Source organism: Emys orbicularis, chromosome 6 (assembly GCF_028017835.1).
Source record: "Emys orbicularis isolate rEmyOrb1 chromosome 6, rEmyOrb1.hap1, whole genome shotgun sequence".
NCBI classification, from domain to species: domain Eukaryota; kingdom Metazoa; phylum Chordata; order Testudines; family Emydidae; genus Emys; species Emys orbicularis.
In genome coordinates, this window is record NC_088688.1 from 81,716,348 (window position 1) to 81,738,664 (window position 22,317).

The 22,317-nt window shown below is 42.1% G+C and overlaps 1 protein-coding gene across 1 annotated transcript in view; it reads left to right on the forward strand.

The window, feature by feature from the left end:
* Positions 1 to 22,317, forward strand: part of ADAMTS19 (ADAM metallopeptidase with thrombospondin type 1 motif 19) — a 277,558-nt gene that overhangs the window by 228,910 nt on the left and 26,331 nt on the right. Inside the window, exons 18-22 of the mRNA XM_065405898.1 lie at positions 1,867 to 2,024; positions 3,187 to 3,340; positions 15,079 to 15,214; positions 18,041 to 18,245; positions 20,810 to 20,962. Of these exons, the coding sequence (XP_065261970.1) occupies positions 1,867 to 2,024; positions 3,187 to 3,340; positions 15,079 to 15,214; positions 18,041 to 18,245; positions 20,810 to 20,962 (806 nt within the window). The remainder of the gene's footprint in view (positions 1 to 1,866; positions 2,025 to 3,186; positions 3,341 to 15,078; positions 15,215 to 18,040; positions 18,246 to 20,809; positions 20,963 to 22,317) is intronic.

Below are 22,317 nucleotides of genomic sequence, written 5' to 3' on the forward strand. Positions count from 1 at the left end.
CAATGAGCCAAGGAAATTACTTTAGCAATAGCATTTTGAATGGACTTGAGAGGACCAAGATTGCAATTGTCAAGCTTAGAATGAAAATAGTTGGAGTAATCAGGACTAGGACATATAGTATATCTAGATAAACTTGCCCAAGGTTAAATAGGCAGTGTCAGAGCCAAGAATAGAATTTAAATCTCCTGATTCTCAGTCCTGAGCTTTAATCACAGGACCACCTTTCCTTCCTTCGAGTCAAATTCTGCAGCTCAAGTATGGGCCCTCAGATGTGACAAGAATACAAAAAGAACCAGAATGTTTCTGTTACATGGGAGGCCTGTTCAGAGTTCTGCACCCTCTGCACACCTTATGTGCCAACATGGAGTGTTTTGGAGATGGGACAGGGGTCGGCTAGGTGGATCCACAGTTATGTTACTTCAGCAGCCAAACCCCCTCTTTTCTATGATTGACTGGGTACAAAACCTGAAGAGGTTGTTAAAGTCATATGGCTGCAGAGCAGCTCCTCTGTTGATCAGGGAGAGGATTCCATTCCATCTTACCCTCTCTGACCCTTGCAGACCTCCCCAGTTTGTAGCCCATTTACTTTGGTTGTGTGCTGGGGAGAGGATTTGGACCTTACTACCAACTACTAAATGGAACTTAATTAACTTTAAATAGTTGAATTGTTAAACCTAAAAGGCCAATTTTTGAAACTTATAAAATCACTGGATATTTTTAGTACAGGAATATTTTACAGCATTAATGGATTTTATAATCTTACTATTTATTGTACAGTGCTGTAGTGGCACACATTATTGGTGAATAATGCAATTGTATTCCTGCCAGTCGATGGTCCTATTGCCATTGTTTCCCATAGAAACATAACATAACAGTATAAATATAAATAGGAGAGAAGTTGATCACCAGGAATGACTCACATTAATGTACAACTCTAAAAGAAATTTTGGGCACGAACTAAGGTGTTGAGATTCTTTCACATAATTCTGAAGCCAAACATCCAATTTAAATGGGGAATGTGTAGAACTTCTTGCCCACAAGGTGACTTTGAGTATACTTTACTTCACATGACTGTTCAAGAGCCTGATTCTTTCAAGAATTACAGACTCTTCACAGGAGGAAAAAAATACTGAATTCATGGCCATTTATCCTCAATTCCTTGAAGTGTATCTTATTTAGTCTAATCAATGCTTACGATGAAGCCAAAAGGGGGAAAGAGCCCTCCCCCAACAAAGGTATTCCTGGTTTGAAACATCAAATTATGCCTATTTACAAAAGTCAGTTTTAAAAAAAACAGAAATATAGTGCATAAATGTAGCCTGTCTGGGACAATTACAGCATTTCCACATTTTCAGTTAGTAAGCAATGGGGTCTACTAGTTAAAAAGAAAAGGACTTGAAAGCAGGAGATTTCTAAATCCTAATCTGCACTGACCCAGAGAGGTGCTCTGTGATTTCTGAAGCATTCCATTTGTCCCCCTTATTCCTTAGGTCCTGTCGGTTCATAAAAATTACCATCTTGGGGGCAAAGAACTTGTATAGACCTGACTGACCTGTGTTTTAATCAAGTTACTGAATAATCCTACAGGCCCTTAGTCCTTGTAATCAGGCCAATAAAACTGTCCTAACTTCAGAAGAATCCAAATAATGGCAGACATATGTTTTTTGTCATGTCACTTGCCAGAAAGTGAATCTAGAATGTGCTGTTGTTGAAGTTTATTTATGTAGGTTATGAATGACCAATAGCTTTGTGAATTGGATCCTGTGATTTGACCAACTTGTAAATTATACTGACAGTACAATATGAAGACGCCATAAAGTATTACAGTAAAGTTCTCTTTCACATCATTTTTTAATATTTCCACAGCTCTTCGAGATGCCAGCAAACAGTCCATTAATAGTGACTGGAAGATAGAACATTCAGGAACATTCAATATTGCTGGGACTACTGTCCATTATGTTCGGAGAGGTCTCTGGGAGAAAATCTCTGCCAAAGGTCCCACAACATCACCTTTACATCTACTGGTATGACAATATGGATTATGTTTTTTACCTGTTTTATATGAAATAGCATGGTGGTGAGGTTGGTGTTTTATGTTTCTGGAATTCTTTAGCAATCCAAATAGTTTGACAGTTTTTCCTAATGTGAGATAGCTAGAAGCCATAACTGAGATGAAATCTTTTGTGTGACAAACGTCCCTTCCACTTCTAGGAGATAGGATATCTCCATATATTATATTATATTATATTATATTATATTATATTATATTATATTATATTATATTATAGGAGGCTTCACATTGTAGGAGCAGTGGGCTGTGGTGGTCACCTACTGAAATGGAGGAGAGGTGAAGTTGATAGTGATGGTGATAGAACTGGAAGAGGGAGAGAGAGTATGGGGATTCTCAGGGTGATGATAGGAGAATACCCAACATTTGTAAATCCTCCAAATGCAAGAATCTGGGGAGATCTATCCCTCCAAAAATGAAATTAAAACCTGATATCCTCCAAAAACTATACCTCCTTGTGAGTAATATCATCTAGTATTCTTTCATGCAGAAACCTGAAGTTGTCATCCATCCTTTACCAATGGGTTAACTAGAATCAGATCTTGCGTGATGACATCCTCTCACTACACTGGTGGGACAGAGGTGTTCAAAATGTTTGTCTGTACCAATAACTTCACATTGACTGTATTGTGTGTTCAACAATTGTAGTGTGCTGCTAGTGACAATCGTTATAGTAAAAAAGAAACAAATTTGGAGAAAAAGTTGTATGGTTTCTATGTGGAATTACATTGAACAGTGAGTTAACAATACGGCTGCCTTAAAATGGTCAGTTTCTAAACTATCCAACCACCCCTTCCTACAGAAAATTCTAATCTGAGAAAGTCAGCCTCAATTTTTGCTCCTATCCTAGTGAGTTTTGTGCACATCCCTTCATTTATTCTGCTTAAGTACCCTGTCCATTTCCTTTGTGTAGGTCATAGCAGCATAATACTTATAGTCAAGAAGACTGTGATGGTTTCTTCTAAGACCAGAATGCAGCTCTGTACCAACAGAGAAAGTACACATGAGCAATGTAGTGTTCATTCTTCCTTTACTACTCTATTTAATTTCTTCCTCTGGTCATAATTTGACTTCAGCAATGTCTGTGAACATGAATCTTCATTCTATGTATGTTGCAGGTCCTGCTTTTTCATGACCAGAATTACGGTCTGCATTATGAATACACTATTCCACTGGACCCTCTTCCTGAGAATCAGAGCTCAAAAGTGCCTGAACCTCTTTTTATGTGGACGCACTCAGGTTGGGAGGACTGTGATGCTGTATGCGGAGGAGGTGAATGATTTTTTTAAAGTTATAATATATATTTATATATCCTTGGATAACTATATGTTCAATCAAATGTTAGTTTTAATAGTGTTTTAATAATACCATCCTTATTACAGCTGATATAATACAATAGGCATGGAAAGATTAAGTATATTTTTCATCTCCTTGCTTTTTAATTTTCTAAAAGCAACAATAATATCTATAGTAAAATTTTACATCCAAGTAAAGTAGATAGTCAAAAAGGACAGTGAGGAGAGGAAGTCTGGTTAAACAAAATGAATTAAGGACAAAATTATTAAAAAGCAATTGTGTGTGCATGCATGTACATAACAAACACATATGTATGCTTTGTTATGTTCCACTAAATATTTGGAATCAGTGAACATAATTTATCAGTAAAATACATTTCAAAGTATCCTAAGTGATGCTGAAGAAAATCTGTGCCCAAATCTCAAATCCAATCTATGTAACTAGAACAGGAGTACTTGTGGCACCTTAGAGACTAACAAATTTATTAGAGCTTTCGTGGGCTACAGCCCTCTTCTTCGGATGCATATGCTGTAGCCCACGAAAGCTTATGCTCTAATAAATTTGTTAGTCTCTAAGGTGCCACAAGTACTCCTGTTCTTTTTGCGGATATAGACTAACACGGCTGCTACTCTGAAATCTATGTAACTAGTAGCTTGTCTTGATAATGATCCAAAAGTACGTGTGCCACACTGTCAAGGGTGGCTCACGACTATGAGTGCCTACCTCAGGGCAGACTGTCGAAAACAGGGCAGACGCCCCAAACTGGTGGTGTGTTCTATAATTAGATTTCACCAAGCCTGTAACAAATGTGAACTCCTAGATCACTATGCCAATTTTTACCATGGAGTCACAGACAGTCCCCTTAGACTTTCCAGTCTATCTTACCACCCAGACAAACTAGACATAGTGATAATGGTCATTTATACCAAAAATCACACCACATCAGGTTGCTTCCAGTCCCAAGAGACCAGTCACTTACCCCAGATCAATTGGTACTCTAGATCCTACACCAAAGACGACACCTGTAGACAATCCTGTAATAAACTATCTAAAAGTTTATTAACTAGGAAAAAGGAATAAGAGTGGTTTCAGAGGGGTAACCGTGCTAGTCTGTATCAGCAAAAACAATAAGGAATCCTTGTGGCACCTTAGAGACTAACAAATGTATTTGGGCATAAGCTTTCATGAGCTATAACCCACTTCATCAGATGCATGGAGTGGAAAATACAGTAGGCAGGTGTAGTAGTCTCGGCCGAGGCTCGGCCCTCAGCAGGGCTGTGAGGTATCCCACCGCCTCGCTCTGGTCCGCCGTCAGTCCTGGTCCGGTGGCAGTCTGGGACAGCAGACACACGGTTAGGGGCTCAGGCCCGTAAGCAGGGGCTGAGCCAATAGGTCAGAAAAGAGCCCCGAGCCCTCAATCAGGGTGGGGCAGTAATCACGCAGTCTGGAGCTCCGGCCCTCAAGCAGGGGCTGAGTCAGTAGCTCGGGAACCCAGGCCCTTAAGCAGGGGCTGAGGCAATGTCTATAGCAGCCCAGGCCCTAGGTCAGGGCGGGGCAGCAATCAAATAGTCAGTCAGAAACCCCGGCCCTTAAGCAGGGGCTGAGTCAATATTTGTAGCAGCCCAGGCCCTAGGTCAGGGTGGGTCAGCAATCAAATAGTCAGTCGGGAACCCAGGCCCTTAAGCAGGGTCTGGGTCAGTGTTTGTAGCAGCCCAGGCCCTAGGTCAGGGCAGGGCAGCAATCAAATAGTCAGTCAGAAACCCAGGCCCTTAAGCAGGGGCTGAGTCAATATTTGTAGCAACAGGTCCCCGCCTCTCTAGGCCAGGGAAAAGGGGGAGTCTGCCACCCAAGGAGTGGGTGGCAGGGAGGACGCAGGCCCTCCCACTCCACTGCGTCCCAGCCCGGGGCCCTAGCAGCGGCGGAAACTCGCTGCTGTCAGTGGGGATCCTGGCCACAAAACACTGACATAGGCTCTGGCAGTGCTGCAGCCAGACTGGGGTCGGCTGCCCCCGGGCTACTTCCACACTCCCCCTCGTAGGGTACCTGGGCCGGACTAGTGTCCTCGGTGCTCTCCACCAGCATCGGTTCCTCTGGGTAGGTAGTGAAGGGTATGCTCAGCTCCTTCTCGGGATAGCAGGCAAGGGGCAGGCTCGGCTCCTCCTCGGGGTAGCTGGAAAAGGGCAGGCTCGGCTCCTCCTTGGGGTAGCTGGAAAAGGGCAGGCTCGGCTCCTCCTTGGGGTAGTGGGAAAGGGGCAGGCTCGGCTCCTCCTCGGGGTAGCTGGAACGGGGCAGGCTTGGCCAGTCCTCCTCAGGGTACCGGGCGAGGGGTAGGCTCGGCAGGCCTGGTGAGTAAGCAGGCCGGTCACGGCCTGCGGCTGTCTCCCAAGCGGGAGCTCGGCCACAGATGTCTGCTCTCTCCGCCGGCCTGTCCTCCACTGAGCTCTGCAGGCGGGCTTTTATACTTCCGGGTCGGCGCCGTGACCTCTGCGGGGCGGGTACCAGACCCGGTGACTCCGCCCACGTTGGTGTTAGGGGAGGTTCGGCCCTCAGCGGGGCTGTGGGGTATCCCACTGCCTTGCTACAGCAGGTATAAAAATACAGCACATGAAAAGATGGGAGTTGCCTTACCAAGTGGGGGGTCAGTGCTAACGAGGCCAGTTCAATCAGGATGGAAGTGGCCCATTCCCAACAGTAGAAAAGAAGGGGTGAATATCAACAGAATATCAATCAGAGGGGTAGCCGCATTAGAGTGGATCTGTAAAAAGCGACAAAGAGTCTATAAGGTGCCACAGGACTCTTTGTCGCTTTTAACAGAGGGAAAATTACTTTTTGTAGTGACCCAGCCACTCCCAGTCTTTATTCAGGCCTAATTTGAAGTTTGCAAATTAATTCCAGTTCTGCAGTTTCTCATTGAAGTCTGTTTTTGAAGTTTTTTTGTTGAAGAATGGCCACTTTTAAGTCTGTTATTGAGTGTCCAGGAACCTATCCTTGCAACAAAGCCCGTTGCCAAGTCTGTCCACATATCTATTCAAGGGACACCATCATAGGACCTAATCACATCAGCCACACCATCAGAGGCTCGTTCACCTGCACATCTACCAATGTGATATAGGCCATCATGTGCCAGCAATGCCCCTCTGCCATGTACATTGGCCAAATCGGACAGTCTCTATGCAAAAGAATAAATGGACACAAATCAGACGTCAAGAATTATAACATTCAAAAACCAGTCAGAGAACACTTCAACCTCCCTGGTCTCTCAATTACAGACCTCAAAGTTGCAATACTCCAACAAAAAAACTTCAAAAACAGACTCCAACGAGAAACTGCAGAATTGGAATTAATTTGCAAACTGGACACCATTAAATTAGGCTTGAATAAAGACTGGGAGTGGATGGGTCATTACACAAAGTAAAAACTATTTCCCCATGCTAATTTTTTCCCCTACTGTTACTTACACCTTCTTGTCAACTATTTGAAATGGGCCATATTGATTATCACTACAAATTTTTTTTCTCCTGCTGATAATAGTCCACCTTAATTGATTAGTCTCGTTATAGTTGGTATGGCAACACCCATTTTTTCATGTTCTCTGTGTATATATATCTTCCTACTGTATTTTCCACTGCATGCATCTGATGAAGTGGGTTTTAGCCCACGAAAGCTTATGCCAAAATAAATTTGTTAGTCTCTAAAGTGCCACAAGTACTCCTTATTCTTTTTGCAGGGAGATTGAAGTGCTCTCCTACTGGTTTTTGAATGTTACAATTCTTGATGTCTGATTTGTGTCCATTTATTGTTTTGCATAGAGACTATCTGGTTTGGCCAATGTACATGGCAGAGGGGCATTGCTCGCACATGATGGTATATATCACATTGGTAGATGTGCAGGTGAACGAGCCTGTAAGCGTGCGGACTCACCCCTGCAGCGCCTCCTGCTGGTCTCTCAGGGAATTAGCTCGATTTCCAGCCCAGAGCGCCCTCTGCAGGCAGGTGATCTGCCACAACCAGGCCCCGTGTCCCCCCTGGACCCCGGTGCCCATTTTCTCTGGGGTGCTGCCCCCTGGCAATACCCCAACAATCTCTGTGGGTCTCCCTTCCCCGGGTAACCCTCACCCACTACCCCCACCTCGCCTCAGTCTGGGCTACTGCCAGTCCTCACCTAGCCCACTCACTGGGGCAGACTGCAGTATAAACACCACTTATCACAGGCAAGGGAGTTTGACCTGCTGCCGCCTTCTACCACCCAGTACCTCTATGGGCCTGGGACCAGGCCCTGCAGTCTGGGGAGTCGCCAGCCTGGAGCTCCCCTGCTCCTCTGGCTCTTCCCCAGCCCTGCTTCACTCCCAGGTACCCTCTTATTCCCCTGCAGCCAGGCCGGTCTCCCTACACAGCTAGAGGAGAGACTCTGCTCTGCTTCCGGCTGCCCTGGCCTTCTTATAAGTCCCAGCTGCCCTGATTGGGGCGAGGCCCAGGTGTAGCTCCTTCCCCAATCTGCTTGGGCTTTTCTCCTAGCCCCTAGCCCTCTCCCAGGGCTGGCTTCTACCCTGTCAGGGCTGGAGCAGGTAACCATCCCACTACAGAGCCCCTGATGGTGTGGCTGATGTGGTTAAGTCCTATGATGGTGTCCCTTGAATAGATATGTGGACAGAGTTGGCACTGGGGTTTGTTGCAGGGATTGGTTCCTGGGTTAGTGTTTCTGTTGTGTGGTGTGTAGTTGCTGGTGAGTATTTGCTTCAGGATGGGAGGCTGTCTGTAGTTGAGGACTGGCCTTTCTCCCAAGGCCTGTGAGAGTGAGGGATCATCCTTCAGGATAGGTTATAGATCCTTGATGATGCGTTGGAGAGGTTTTAGTTGGAAGTTATAGGTGCTGGCTAGTGGCGTTCTGTTAATTTCTTTGTTGGGCCTGTCCTGTAGTAGGTGACTTCTGTGTACCCTTCTGGCTCTGTCAATCTGTTTCTTCACTTCCCCAAGTGGGTATTGTAGTTTTAAGAACGCTTGACAGAGATCCTGTAGGTGTTTGTCTCTGTCTGAGGGATTGGAGCAAATGCAGTTGTATCTTAAGGCTTGGCTATAGACAATGGATCATGTGATGTGGTCTGGATAAAAGCTGGAGGCATGAAGGTAAGTATAGCAGTCAGTAGGTTTTCGGTGTTTGTGTGACCATCGCTTATTTGCACTGTAGTGTCCAGGAAGTGAATCTCTTGTGTGGACTGGTCCAGGCTGAGGTTGATGGTGGGGTAGAAATTGTTGAAATCCTGGTGGAATTCCTCAAGGGCCTCCTTCCCATGGGTCCAGATGATGAAGAGGTCATCAATGTAGCACAAGCAGAGTAGGGTTCTAGGGGACAAGAGCTGAGGAAGCGCTGTTCTAAGTCAGACATATAAATGTTGGCATACTGTGGGGCCATGCGGGTACCCATCGCAGTGCCGCTCACTTGAAGATATAAATCGTCCCCAAATCTGAAATAGTTGTGGGTGAGGACAAAGTCACAAAGCTCATCCGCTAGGTCTGCCATGACATTATCAGGGATACTGTTCCTGTCGGCTTGTAGTCCATCTTTGTGTGGAATGTTGGTGTAGAGAGTTTCTATATCCATAGTGGCTAGGATGGTGTTTTCTGGAAGATCACCAATGGATTGTAGTTTCCTCAGGAAGTCAGCGGTGTCTCGAAGATAGCTGGGAGTGCTGGTAACATAGGGCCTGAGGAGAGAGTCCACATAGCCAGACAATCCTGCTGTCAGGGTGCCAATGCCTGAGATGATGGGGCGTCCAGGATTTCCAGGTTTATGGATCTTGGGTAGCAGATAGAATACCCCTGTTCGAGCCTCTAGGGGTGTGTCTGTGTATTTGTTCTTGTGCTTCTTCAGGGAGTTTCTTGAGCAGATGGTGCCATTTCTTTTGGTACCCCTCAGTGGAATCAGAGGGTAGTGGCCCGTAGAATGTGGTGTCAGAGAGTTGCCTAGCAGCCTCTCGTTCATATTCCCACCTATTCATGATGACTACAGCACCTCCTTTGTCAGCCTTTTTGATTATAATGTCAGAGTTGTTTCTGAGGCTGTGGATGGCGTTGTGTTCTGCATGGCTGAGGTTATGGGGCAAGTGATGCTGCTTTTCCACAATTTAAGTTCGTGCACATCGGTGGAAGCATGCTATGTAGAAGTCCAGTCTGTTTTTTCGACCGTCAGGAGAAGTACATACAGAATCCTTCTTCTTGTAGCATCGGTAGGAAGGTGTCTGTGGGTTAGTGTGCTGTTCAGTGGTGTGGTGGAAATATTCCTTGAGTCGGAGATGGTAAAAGTAGGATTCCAGGTCACCGCAGAACTGTTTGTGGGGGTGGTGGACCAGAAGGAGAGGCCCTGAGATAGGACAGACTCTTCTGCTGGGTTAAGAGTATAGCTGGATAGATTAATAATGTTGTTGGGTGAGTCAGGGGTACCACTGTTGTTGCCCCTTGTGGCATGTAGGAGTTTAGTGTCTTATTTCCTCTGTGGAGAAGCAAAGTGTGTGTTGTAAATGGCTTGTCTAGTTTTTGTAAAGTCCAGCCATGAGGAAGTTTGTGTGGAAGGTTGTTTTTTTTATGAGAGTCTCCAGTTTTGACAGCTCATTCTTAATCTTCTCCTGTTTGCAGTATAGGATGTTGATCAGGTGGTTCCGCAGTTTCTTTGAGAGTGTGTGGCACAATCTTTCACCATAGTCTGTGGGGTATGTTGATTGTAATGGATTTTTTATTTTCAGTCCTTTTGGTATGATGTCCATCTATTTTATTTTCGGGTTAAAGAAAACAAACATATACACACAAATGAGTTACCATCTAAATCCTAAAAGTGACAGAGTTGTAGTGATCTGTCTATTCTAAGTGTCTTTCAGGGCAGACCCAGAAGGCAGCCCCTGGGGATCGCTGGCTTCAGTTTAGAGTCTTTGGCCTTTCAAAGTTCAAACAGCCAAAAAGATGCAGTTTCTTCTTGTCAGGGATTTTGATTCTTTTCCCCCAGAGTTCAAGATGATGGGACGAGTTCACGTGCATGTCTCCTCTTCATGGGTTGCGGGGGAGCAGTCAACAAAGTCTTTTGTCCTCTGATGTTCCAGAGTTATTTGTGTGGTGTCTATGTACCTTCTTTTGTTGGGCAGGAGGAGATAACACCTCCTGTGGCAAAGTATTCACACTTGGTAATGTTTTTCTCCTGACTACGGGGGTTTACAGTTTCAGAGCAAACATTTAACTATTACTTATAACATAAAATATATATATAAGTGAGATTAATGCATGCAGCAACATACAAGCATTTCAGAGAGTCTAAATACATTCTTATAAGACTAATACCTATTTTGAGTAGAACTAAGATACAGGTAACCTGGTCTCCAGCTATGAGCTTGTCAGTCTTGACTAATGCCTGCAGCCTGGGCAAGAGCTGGCATGTGGGCTGCCAGAGTCACAAAATGAAACAAAAGCTGTATCAGGAGACAGGAAAACACTGATACAATGTTAATAAACTGGGAGATGCATGTTTCCTGTGGTCATAAATATGTGAGTTTAGGAAAGCAAACTACAAATATGGAAGAAAATTTTAAATCCATAAAAATTACTAACTCTTTAGAAGCTGAACAATATTATCATGCTGGAAAGTACACCTACCAGATTGGGCCCTACATGCAAGTTAGGTAGGCAAATGCCTATCATTCCTGGTTCATACATCGCACTAGGGCTCAGGCAGGAGATAGGCACCCAGATGCCTACCCAGAGGCAGAAACACAAACTCTAAGGGAACTTTTGACTAAAAAAACTTAGTCACAGAGTGAGTTTAGGTGCCTACAGGATTCAGTTGCAGTTTTCAGAATCACAGTGGAGCCTAAAATTGGGACATTGGTGCCTAAATCCAGAATTAGGTGCTTAAGTCTAGGGTTTAGGCACCTAACTACCCTTGTGAAACTAGTTTTTAGGAGCCTAAATTCCGCTGCCTTTTAAGACCATATCTAGTCTTAGACCAGATTTCATATCTAGGTCTTAGGCCATATCTATACTACAAAATTATGTCGACCTAATTTACATCGGCATACATCCACCGCAGCTATTAAATAGCTTGTGTGTATGCACACTTGCCTCCTTGTTTCAGTGGTGCGCGTACTCACTAGGAACGCTTGTATCAATTGTAATGTCAATATGGGACATTCTGGGATGGCTCCTGAAATCCAGTAACAGTCGATGTAAGCAGTGCAGTGTCTACACTGAGACTGCATCAACCTAACTACATCGACTGTGACTCTACACCACTCAGGGAGGTGGTGTTACTAAATTGGCCTAGAGAGACACTTATGTCAGCGGGAGACAAAATTAAGTGAAGACACTTCCACAGCTAGATTAACACAAGCTAGCTTACATTAACCCAGAGCAAGCCTTAGCTACTTTTGAAAAATTTACCCCGTCATCTTATGTCTGTAAACTGAGGAGTACACAAATGGCATAATAATAATGGATAGTGTGATAATTACACCATACTGGAAAAATCTCACTACACTCATATTCACATCAACAAGCATTGCTATCTGTGTTTCTAATTATAGTCACTTGATTACTACTATCTTTTTCTTTTGCCTGTTCTTCTCTCCTGTTTGTAGGTACGGGTGTGCTGCATAATATATGTATGCTTTTTTATCCTCATTCACTATCCTGTTTACTTTATCATTCTCAAACTCTTGCAGAATTGAAAACATAGGTGACATTTGCACTGCTATATATTCTGAGTGGCCCTTTCTCTGTGTTTCTTATTTGCTCACAAAGACACACAGAACCACAGAAGATAGAGTAAAAATATATTAGTTCTTCTATTAGCTCCTAAGACATCCATTACCAAAGTTTTTAATTATCAACCACGTAATCTATCTCCTTGTCCATCCACTTCCCTGGGGTGACTTTTCACAAAACGAGTACTTTACATCTGACTTATCAGTGCTCATCCTCAAAGGAAACCTGCATAATGCTTTCAAAATATAAACCTGGAAGCTTAAATTCATTACTTTGCTAGACACTAAAAATCATAGACTGAAAAGAGACACTGGATTTGTGGCTTATTACAACAGTCTTAACCCTCTAACCTCTTCTTGTTGTCCTATGACTGCAGAGATGTTATCGGGCCACTCTATCCTGAATGGTCCCTTACAATATGTGCTAACTACTTATGATAAACAATCTTTTCCACCTTGCATTTTGCTGTTACACTGGGATTACCTTTCCCAGACCTGAAGAAGAGTTCTGTGTGGCTCAAAAGCTTGTATCTTCTCACCAACAAAAGTATTGTCAGAAAGCTATTTTTAATATACGGTCCAAATTTCCCCTTTTTAAAATTTAATCTTATAACTCCTAATTATACCACCATGTACCAACAAAAGTAATTAACCTTCAACTGTCATGTATATCTTCTTTAAATATTCATAGACTCCTGTTATGTCTATCCCCTGCCCATCCATTCCTTTATTTGTTGCTTAGCAAGTCTCCCGAAGTTGCACTGTCTTGGTATTCTACATTTCACACTACTCTGACATGGTCACTTCTAATCCTGAAAATTGCTGTGCTTCTCTTATTGACTCAAATAGTAAAAGCTGGAAACATACCACTTATTCATCATAATAGTCTAAAGAACTCACTGTCCCAGCTACTTTGACTCTGTGAACAATCCTTAATTCTCTACAGACGAGTTTCCATGGATATGTATGTTTGCGGTTTGGTAAGAGAACTCTCCTCTGTAAGCATTCTGTACTTGCTACAAGCAGCATCTCCTTTTCTAAGTAGTGCCACTCCTCGGATTCATTTTAGAATATTAACACTTTTAATGACTTCCTGCTGTATTTTTATTATAATTCCAGTACTTGCATTTATCATGAACTCTCATAAGTATACCATTTCTAGTGTTTCTCATTTTCTGAGAAAAGCTCAAATGTAACATTAATCCTAGTCATTTATTCTACATGACAACTTAGATAAACATTTAGCAAAGTGTTTCATTATGTCTGTTTATCATCCTTTTCTGTTGTAATTGGCATAAGCTTGTGGTGTTATTTAAATTAGTTTAGGTAACCTAAAATTCTTCTTTTTGAGATATTTTAATGCAAATGCTCTAAATTACAGCTTCAAGATAATTTATTTTTGACAAAAGAAACATTCATTGTAACTATCCTATTGATTGTCTGTTCTTATAAACACAAATAACATAATGTAAAATGTTACAGACTGTGTGATGTGGAAAGATTTGAGTTTAAACTGTTATTGTCAACATTTGATTAATCAGAAATAACAGTTTACGATCATATATTTATTTAAATAATGTTTAAAATGAATAATAAAAAGGAAGTATAAAAGAAGCTGTGTGGTTTTGTGCATATATATTTAGATATATAATTTGTGTGTAATCAACTATTTGGCAAAAAAGTTTGGTGTGTGGGTGTATGCGTGTATACCTACATATTTGGACACACATACACGAAACTATAAAATAGTTAAGGTAATCACATGCAAATTTTATTTATATACATACATACACACACACACACACACACATATATATATATATATATATATATATATATATATATATATATATATATATATACATACACACACACATATGTGTATACACACATATGGAAGTACACAGAAAAATGTAAATCAGTTAAGGTGGCCACACACAAATTATATATAAAAATATGTACACACATACTTTATTCCTGCATCCATAGGCACATTCCTTATCACTACCATATACCACAGTCTTAACTCTGCCTTCCTCCTGCTCACACCCTTTTACCAAATTATCAAATTACTAGTTTAAATCAGCAAACTTCAAATTAGATGTACCTCACCATTGGAACAGATTAGCAAGGGATACAGTAAATTCTTCACTGTCTGGTGTCTTTAATTCAAGTCTGGATAGCTTTCTAAAAGATACGTTCTTCTTTGATGGCAAGTTGTTGGGCTAGAATCAGAAATCAGTGGGTGAAATTCTGTTGCCTGTGTTATGAAGGTCATACTAGACCATCACAATAGTTCCCACCAGCCTTAAAATCAATGACTCTACCTGCTCTCTACACTATTAGTGTGGATGTTTGGTGTGCTTGTTTAGTGTGTTGGAAGGAGGAAGGAGGGTGGTGGGGAAAACTAGCATCACATGGGTGCAGAGATAAGGTTGTGGAGTACAGTAGTTGTGGTAGTGATAAAGGTATGTATCTGGGTAGAGAAGAATGTGTGCTTTGGGTGTAGGTACACATGAAATACATCTGATTTTTGCAAACGTATTTATAATTAACATGTATTTTTTTCTGTGCAATTATAAATCACGACTTCTTTTATAGTCAACCAGATCCCTCCACCTTTAATTATTCCTGGTATCGTTGGTTTCCATAATTGCCATTCTAAAATGTAGAAATGGCATACTTCATTTTTCTAAGCCAGTGGATGAATTCAGTTTGTATAAATATCTACTTTTCTAGTCAATGGTTTGTAAATTTTCGCATGTGAAACTAAAACTTGTATAATGTACATATGTATAGAAAACTATATCTGATAACTTACTGTATTTTATTTCACATCTTTCATCCAAATTACACATAAAGATGGTAGTTTTATCAGATAAAGTTACCTGTGACTCAACATAGATTTTTTTTTTTGTAAGAAAGCTGGACATTTCCCATTTTTCCATGTATCTTTGCTTTATGTTTTATTAGGAGAAAGAAAGACAACAGTATCTTGCACAAAGATTATGAATAAGAATATCAGTATTGTGGACAATAAGAAATGCAAATATTTAACAAAGCCTGAGCCACAGGTCCGAAAGTGCAATGAACAACCGTGCCAGACAAGGTGATAGTGATTCAATTACATTAAACTGTAATTAATGTTAAGTGGTGGAAATCACAGGAATCGATTTAAGCATATGCTTAAAGTTAAACATGTGCTTAAGAGCTTTGTTGAATTGGGATCATAACCCTTAACAGCACACGCTAAACACTTGTTACACTAGAAAGTAAATACTTCAATTTTTCTATTTTTCATGTACTGATCTTCCCAATTTCCTTGAAGCATGAACATCACCAGTGTCTATGGATCAATATTCTGTGTGCAAGGGGTAGAAAAGGCACAATTAGCCTTTTTTCTAAATTTCATCCCCAGCAAAGGGCCTGACAACAACTGTAGTTCCTGCACTCTGAGAACAGGGACTTCTCCCTGATAGTGCTCTAGTTGGCCAAGTTGTTGGGGAAAAGGCAGGTTCATGCCCTTCCCTTTTCACCAGTCAGCAGAGTTGGCTAGACACACAGTAAATGTAGCTGGCCACCTTAATGGGGTGTAGTAGCTGGCTCATTTCCTGGGCATGATGGGGATTTTCTATGGGAAATGTGTAGTTCTGCATCCACCACCCCTGGTGACTACAGTAAGCATTCTGTCTGTAATGCTGCTTTTGTTAAACTTCAGAGAGTACCATCCTTTCTCTGAGTTGTTGATGCAGTACGGTTAAGGAGAATCTCTGGACTTTAATACAGCAAGCATGCAGGTTGCAGTGGTTGATATGTTTCAGAGAAGGTAAATTCAAATGGAACGGTATCAGATGGCATTTCATGATCATCATCAGACTCAGTCCCTGGTGTTACCAGACTGACATGATCATGAGAAATGAAGACTGTGTCCAGTGCCATAGTCCTCACACAGGCAAAATTCCTATTTACAACTATGGGGATTTTGTGTGTGTCAGATTCGCAAGACTGGGATCAAAATTATATGGATAGAAGGGTGAATAATATTTTTAAAATAAGGCAAAGGAGAGAAGAAAACAAATTAAATTACTAGTAAAATATTTTAAAGAAACAGGCATAAAAAAATTGAAAAAAGTCAGTTTCCTTAGAAAGTCTTTAACAGAAAAAGTCTGTAAAGTAAAAAATATAATATATTTTAAGGTCAGAAGGAACCACTATGATCATCTCCTCGGATCTCTGGCATAACATAGGCTGGAGCATTTCACCTTTATAGAGTGAGCATTTTTATTTCAATTTATACACAGTGATTTTTTAAAATGTCCCAATAGTGGCTGAGAGATAGAAATGGGAGAAATCTGCTCCTTTTCTGAGATCCTATCAATTATAATTAATTTTAAATGTGTTGCACTGTTTTTACACAAAGCAAAGGTATCATATAATTTAAATCAGGGGTCGGCAACGTTCGGCACGCGGCTCGCCAGGGTAAGCACCCTGGCGGGCTGGGCCAGATTTATTTACCTGCTGACGCGGCAGGTTCGGCCGATCGCGGCCCCCACTGGCCGCGGTTCGCCGTCCAGGGCCAATGGGGGCGGCAAGAAGCCGCAGCCAGCACATCGCTTGCCCGCGCCGCTTCTCGCTGCCCCCATTGGCCCGGGACGGCGAACCGCGGCCAGTGGGGGCCGCGATCGGCTGAACCTGCCGCGTCAGCAGGTAAATAAAACTGGCCCGGCCCGCCAGGGTGCTTACCCTGGTGAGCCGCATGCCGAACGTTGCCGACCCCTGATTTAAATAGTACATAAAGCCATAACCATAAAGCTGCTAATAAGACGTGCCATCTGGAGCAATCTAGAAGGTATCTCATAGACCTGAATTCAAAGTGGTCAAACATTTTGTATTTTTAAAAAATGACAAAACAAACATTATTTCATCGATGGGGGAATTTCATTCCTGTGGGTTCAGTGAATTCTCTAAGCATTACTATTTATTTGTTACCGATACCTGCCATTTTTAAAATGCCTATTTATATGTCTCTCTTAACAAGCTGTAATATGGACATTGAGCCTTTGGAACTAATCATAAAGAAAAACAAATTAAAATATTTATATTTTGCTCAGAGTGAGCATGACAGAAAGCTGGAATGGCCACTGTAAACTTCAATTTTCTAAATACTGTCAGTTACAGATGCCTGGGATGCACCTGTAGTCTGCACCAAAGGGCAGAACCCTCTGGAAAGCTTTGACTTTTGAGGGATGCACAGAGATCATCCGGAGCTCTGGAACATTCTGGAAAGGTTACTTACTAGCAACTATAGCTCTCCAAATGTGTTGGCTCTCCAGATCCACACTGACCCTATCTTACTCCGCTCTACTTCAGAAATATAAACTGTGTGTGTGGAGTTAGAGATGATCTAAAGGACACATAAGGGAAGGGACTTTTATACCCTCAGCACCAGAATAGTGAGTCTGAGGCACAAGTGTGCACACCCCTAACAGTTCACTGCTTTCAAAGGGTTCCATGGTTTGTGTGGCAGGACATATGATTTCTATAGTGTGTATTTGCAAGGGGAAACATTCAGAGAACAAGTTACTGGTAAGTAACCTTCTGCTTTTAAAACTTTACATTTGGGTACATTTCTAATTAGAATGATAAGGAAGGAGAGGGAAAAAGCTTATGTTATATAAAGGACTCTGAATAATTAGGAATTGGAAAGAAAAAATTAACCTAAATGTTAGAATATATTTCTTGAATGTTTGGTGAGTTGAGTTAAATTCATCTCCTTCTAAATGTGATGGTCATAGCTAGAGTTATTTAAAAATGGACAAAGCACTCAAAATATACGTTAGGGAACAATCCTATTGACAGGGAAAGGGACAAGATGACCTAATCGGTCTTTTCCATCCCTGATTTCTATTATTCTATTATTTTTGTTTCTTTGTAGATGGATGATGACCGAATGGACTCCTTGTTCAAGGACATGTGGAAAAGGAACCCAGAATAGACAAGTTGCCTGTACACAGCAGCTAAGAAATGGAACCTTGATTAGAGCTAGGGAAAGAGATTGTCTTGGGCCAAAACCTGCTTCTGCCCAGCGCTGTGAAGGCCAGGATTGTATGACTGTGTGGGAAGCTGGAGTGTGGTCTGAGGTGCAGTGTATGCATTATTCTCTATCTACTATTGTTTCTTAAAAATTTCTAGAAATTTTGTTGGGACCCACATAGGGGGGTACAGAAAGCTACAGTCCAAGTGTTGTCTGTAACTTTTACTGGTAAAAAGTATTACCTCACATATATGGCATCAGAATTAGACAAGGATAAAACTACCTCAGTTTAACTGATTTGGAATAATTGATGTCTATTGAACTTTGACAAGTGGCACATCCCAGATTAAGGGGGGGGGGGGTTTGGTCCTTCATGCCACAGCTCTAATCTCTCTGGAATTAAAGATGATTGAGTAATAACACCCACTATCTAGAGCAGAGGTGGGCAAACTACAGCCTGCGGGCCACATCCAACCTGTGGGACCCTCCTGCCCGGCCCCTGAGCTCCTGTCCCAGGGGACAGGGAACAGGGGGGTTGGATGGTGCAGGAGTCCCAGGGGAGCCGTCAGGGGGCGAGAAGCGTGGGAGTCGGAAAGGAGGCGGGGACCGGGCCACATCTGGATGTTTGGGGAGAGACAGCCTCCCCAACCGGCCCTCCATACAATTTTGGAAACCCGATGTGGCCCTCAGGCCAAAAAGTTTGCCCGCCCCGACCTAGAGTTTTCCCCTTTTAGCCAATTGCTGCTCTGAAACATTTTCAGAAGCCCAAATCCAGGTAGGTATTATTACTTCCTGACAGTGGCAGCTGATGGGGACAAATAGGGCTAAACCTCATCTATTAAATTCTCTGTACTTTGTTTCTGTCTTATAATAAACAAAACCATTTGTTGCATATGCCTTTCTTTTCTCTCTTTTCTCTATCAACACAGTGGAGAGTAACAGAAAGTAGACTGGGGAAGGGAAATAGGGGTTGGCAGAGTCTAGTCCTTCAGTGCAGCAACATAGAGTACAACCAGGGGATGGAGGAAATGGCAGTGCCCAGTTTCTTCAGTCGCATAGAACTATAGAGTTCAGCCAGGAGAGAGATGGTCAGAGAGGACTGATAGAGGTTTAGCCCCTAAGAGGGCTCCTCCCTCCATTTTAAGTATAGGGCAATGCTGAGTGCTACACATGTTCAGAAGCTGTGTTTCCATTCCCCTGTGGTGCAAAATGAGGGTAGCCCCAGAGTCTGAGTATAGGCATAGGCCTAGTTGTAGATCTCCACCCGCACCTCAGGAGCAGCACCAGAGTCCCAAGAGAGGGAATCTGAGGCAGAGGGAGTGAGGTGGTGGCCATCCTGTGTTTGCAAGGAGGGAGAAAGTAGTGCCTGTGTTTAACGACGAAAGAGTGAGAAGGGGACCTGGCGAATGGGGCAGTAAAAGAGGTGAAGCAGTGAGAGCTAGTGATCTGGTGAGCGGGTGGGCCTATGAACTGGCAGAGGTGGGCAGTTGAAAGGGAGAGGCTACGATCTGGTAAGGATGGGGTGCAAAGGTAAGAAGAGTGCAGGGTGAGCTGCCTGCTCATTTTCAGAAGGAGCAGAGGTGGGTTTACAGCAGAGGAACAATTGGGAGAACGGAATTTATTTATCAGGGAAGAAGAAAGAGCCCCAAATTGTTTAGTTGGTTGGTTTTATCTGGGAGATCAGTAATGATTGTGTGTGGGGGGGGGGGGAAGGGGGGTTCAGAAATAATTTTTAAGGAGCGAGGTGTTTCTAATCCCCAGTTCCACCATATGCCACTGCTTCTTGAACTTGCAATCAGCTTGGCAAAAGACATAGCTTTAACTCTTGAAGCAGTAAGGACGTTCTACTAGGGAAAGGCAAAACAGTAACAACATCTTGAATCAGAAATATTATAATTTTTTGGCCATATAAGTGGGAATAGCTGAAAGAAAATGTGCTGATTAAGGCCTTCCAGTCAATAAATCTTTTGCCTCGGCTGTATTGTAGCACAGTTTTCACGTGTTAAATATGCAATCGATTTATTTTTTTAACTAAATTAGTGACATTTCATGTGGTAGAACAAATTGGATTACTGCATATAGATCTGTGATATTTACTTCTGCAATTTCAAAATTCATTCCAATTAAGGTCTGTTATATGCTTTTGTGGTTTGTTTGAAGTTTTGTTCTGTCTCATTCTTTGAAAAGTATTTAGAATTTCTTCAAGGATGTTTTATTTCACTTTTTGTTTCCTTTTTAGCTGCTTGTTTTATTTTGTGTGTATCTAATATATGTATGTATCTCTTTCTCATACATATGTATATTAAAGAGAGTGCCATTTATAGGTAAGGTTGCCTAAAATTTTTGCTATAACTCTTTATGGTCAGCTGATCATACTTTTCCAAAACTTTCACTTATCAGGATGGAATTTTTAGACTCAGTGTCTTATGTTATTATGTCTTATGTTTTATGTTATTTTTATGCTCGGTGTCCTAATGTTGTTCACGTAGCTGGATTAGCGTAACTTAAGTCAGTTTACCCCGGTAGTGAAGACAAGCCCTCAGTCTAACATTGTTTTACCAGAATGTTATGTCATGGAAAGCAGAGGCTGCTGAGATCACTAGATTTATTATCAGCGTATATTTTTTGTGTTTTGTACAAGTGTAAATCATATCTTTCTATATCCTGCAGTGTTCTGTAAAATGTGGAAAAGGAGTACGACATCGGACTGTGAGGTGCACCAATCCCCGAAAGAAGTGTGTTTTGTCCACAAGACCTAAAGAAGAGGAAGACTGTGAGGACTATTCCAAATGCTATATCTGGAGAATGGGAGACTGGTCTAAGGTGGGATATGACACTAATACCACATAATACAACAAAAACTATTTTTCCAACAGGGTTTATTGGAATAAGTTTTATCAAAGATGCAACAGTTTTATCAAAGATTCAGCAATGTCCCAAATCAAGGAACAATGCAGCTGCAAATAAAATGGAACTATGTAGTCAAATTGTGACAAAAGAATAGACTTTAAGTAAAAAGTAGATATACTAGGCAAGTATAAGGCTATGTCTACACTACACAGCTTTTAGCAACACAGATGTGCTGCTACAGCCGTGCCGCTAAAAGGCACACAGTGTAGCCGCTGTTTGTTGGCAGGAGCTAGCTCTCCTGCCAACAATAAGCTTCCACCCCCAACAAGTGGCGTTAGCTTTGTCGGCAGGAAAGCGCTCAAGCCGACAAAGTGTTGTTCACACCGGCGCTTGTCGTCAGCAAAATTTTTGTCCTTCGGGGGGGTGTTTTTATAACACCTCTGAACGACAAATGTTTTGTCTTTCACTTGCCAGGGTAGACAAAATTCAGGTGAAAATTGTAAAATAGGTAGCCTGGAGCATGTAATGTAGCACAAGTGTAATTGTACTAGTATAGCTTTAGCTCAAATCAATGGAAGTGTGTAACTAGCAACGCTGATAAGGAAATACTTTCTGTTTTCAACAATATAAACCACAAACATAAGAAAAGCGAAGGAGTGTGTGTGCAAAGACACCAGAAAAAGAAAAAAGTATAAAAATCTCTGAAATCTCCTGCCCTTCTTGGCTGTGATGTTGATACACTGTTGGGCAAAGCAGTGGTTACCTCTTAGTTTGTGGTCTATGTATATTCAGTTTTCTTGAGGATTTATTAAGATTTTCTTGCCCCCATCTGACTTGTCATCCTGCTGGTGCCATCTATTAGGTGCTGAGATTAGTGCCAGTGCACTGAGGTTTACAACAACAACTTTCTGACCTAGTGTCTGCTGACCTGGTGGATAGACAATTGGGCATGCAATGTAACATATTGCTGTGAGATGCCTCTTTGTATGAGTCACCTATTTCCTTGTGCCTTTCAAGTCCATCAGTGGGCATAGTCTTGGATGTTCTGTGTCCTGATTCTGTCATGCTGGCTGGTTGTGCTGCATGGCCTTTGGTACTGTGATGCAAGTGTACTTGGTGCAGTGAGGATATTCTAATTTACATTACCGAAGGATGAGCATATTTTCCTCTGGCCTTGATAACAATCCTTTTTTTCTCCAGGACATACTTTTTTCTGACTTCCATTTCTCATTTAGATGTCCTGCCATGTAACTCTGGGCAATTAGACTCCTTTTCCCCCACTGTAGGATGCCTGGGCATCTCATCTTACACATTTCATTTATTTACAC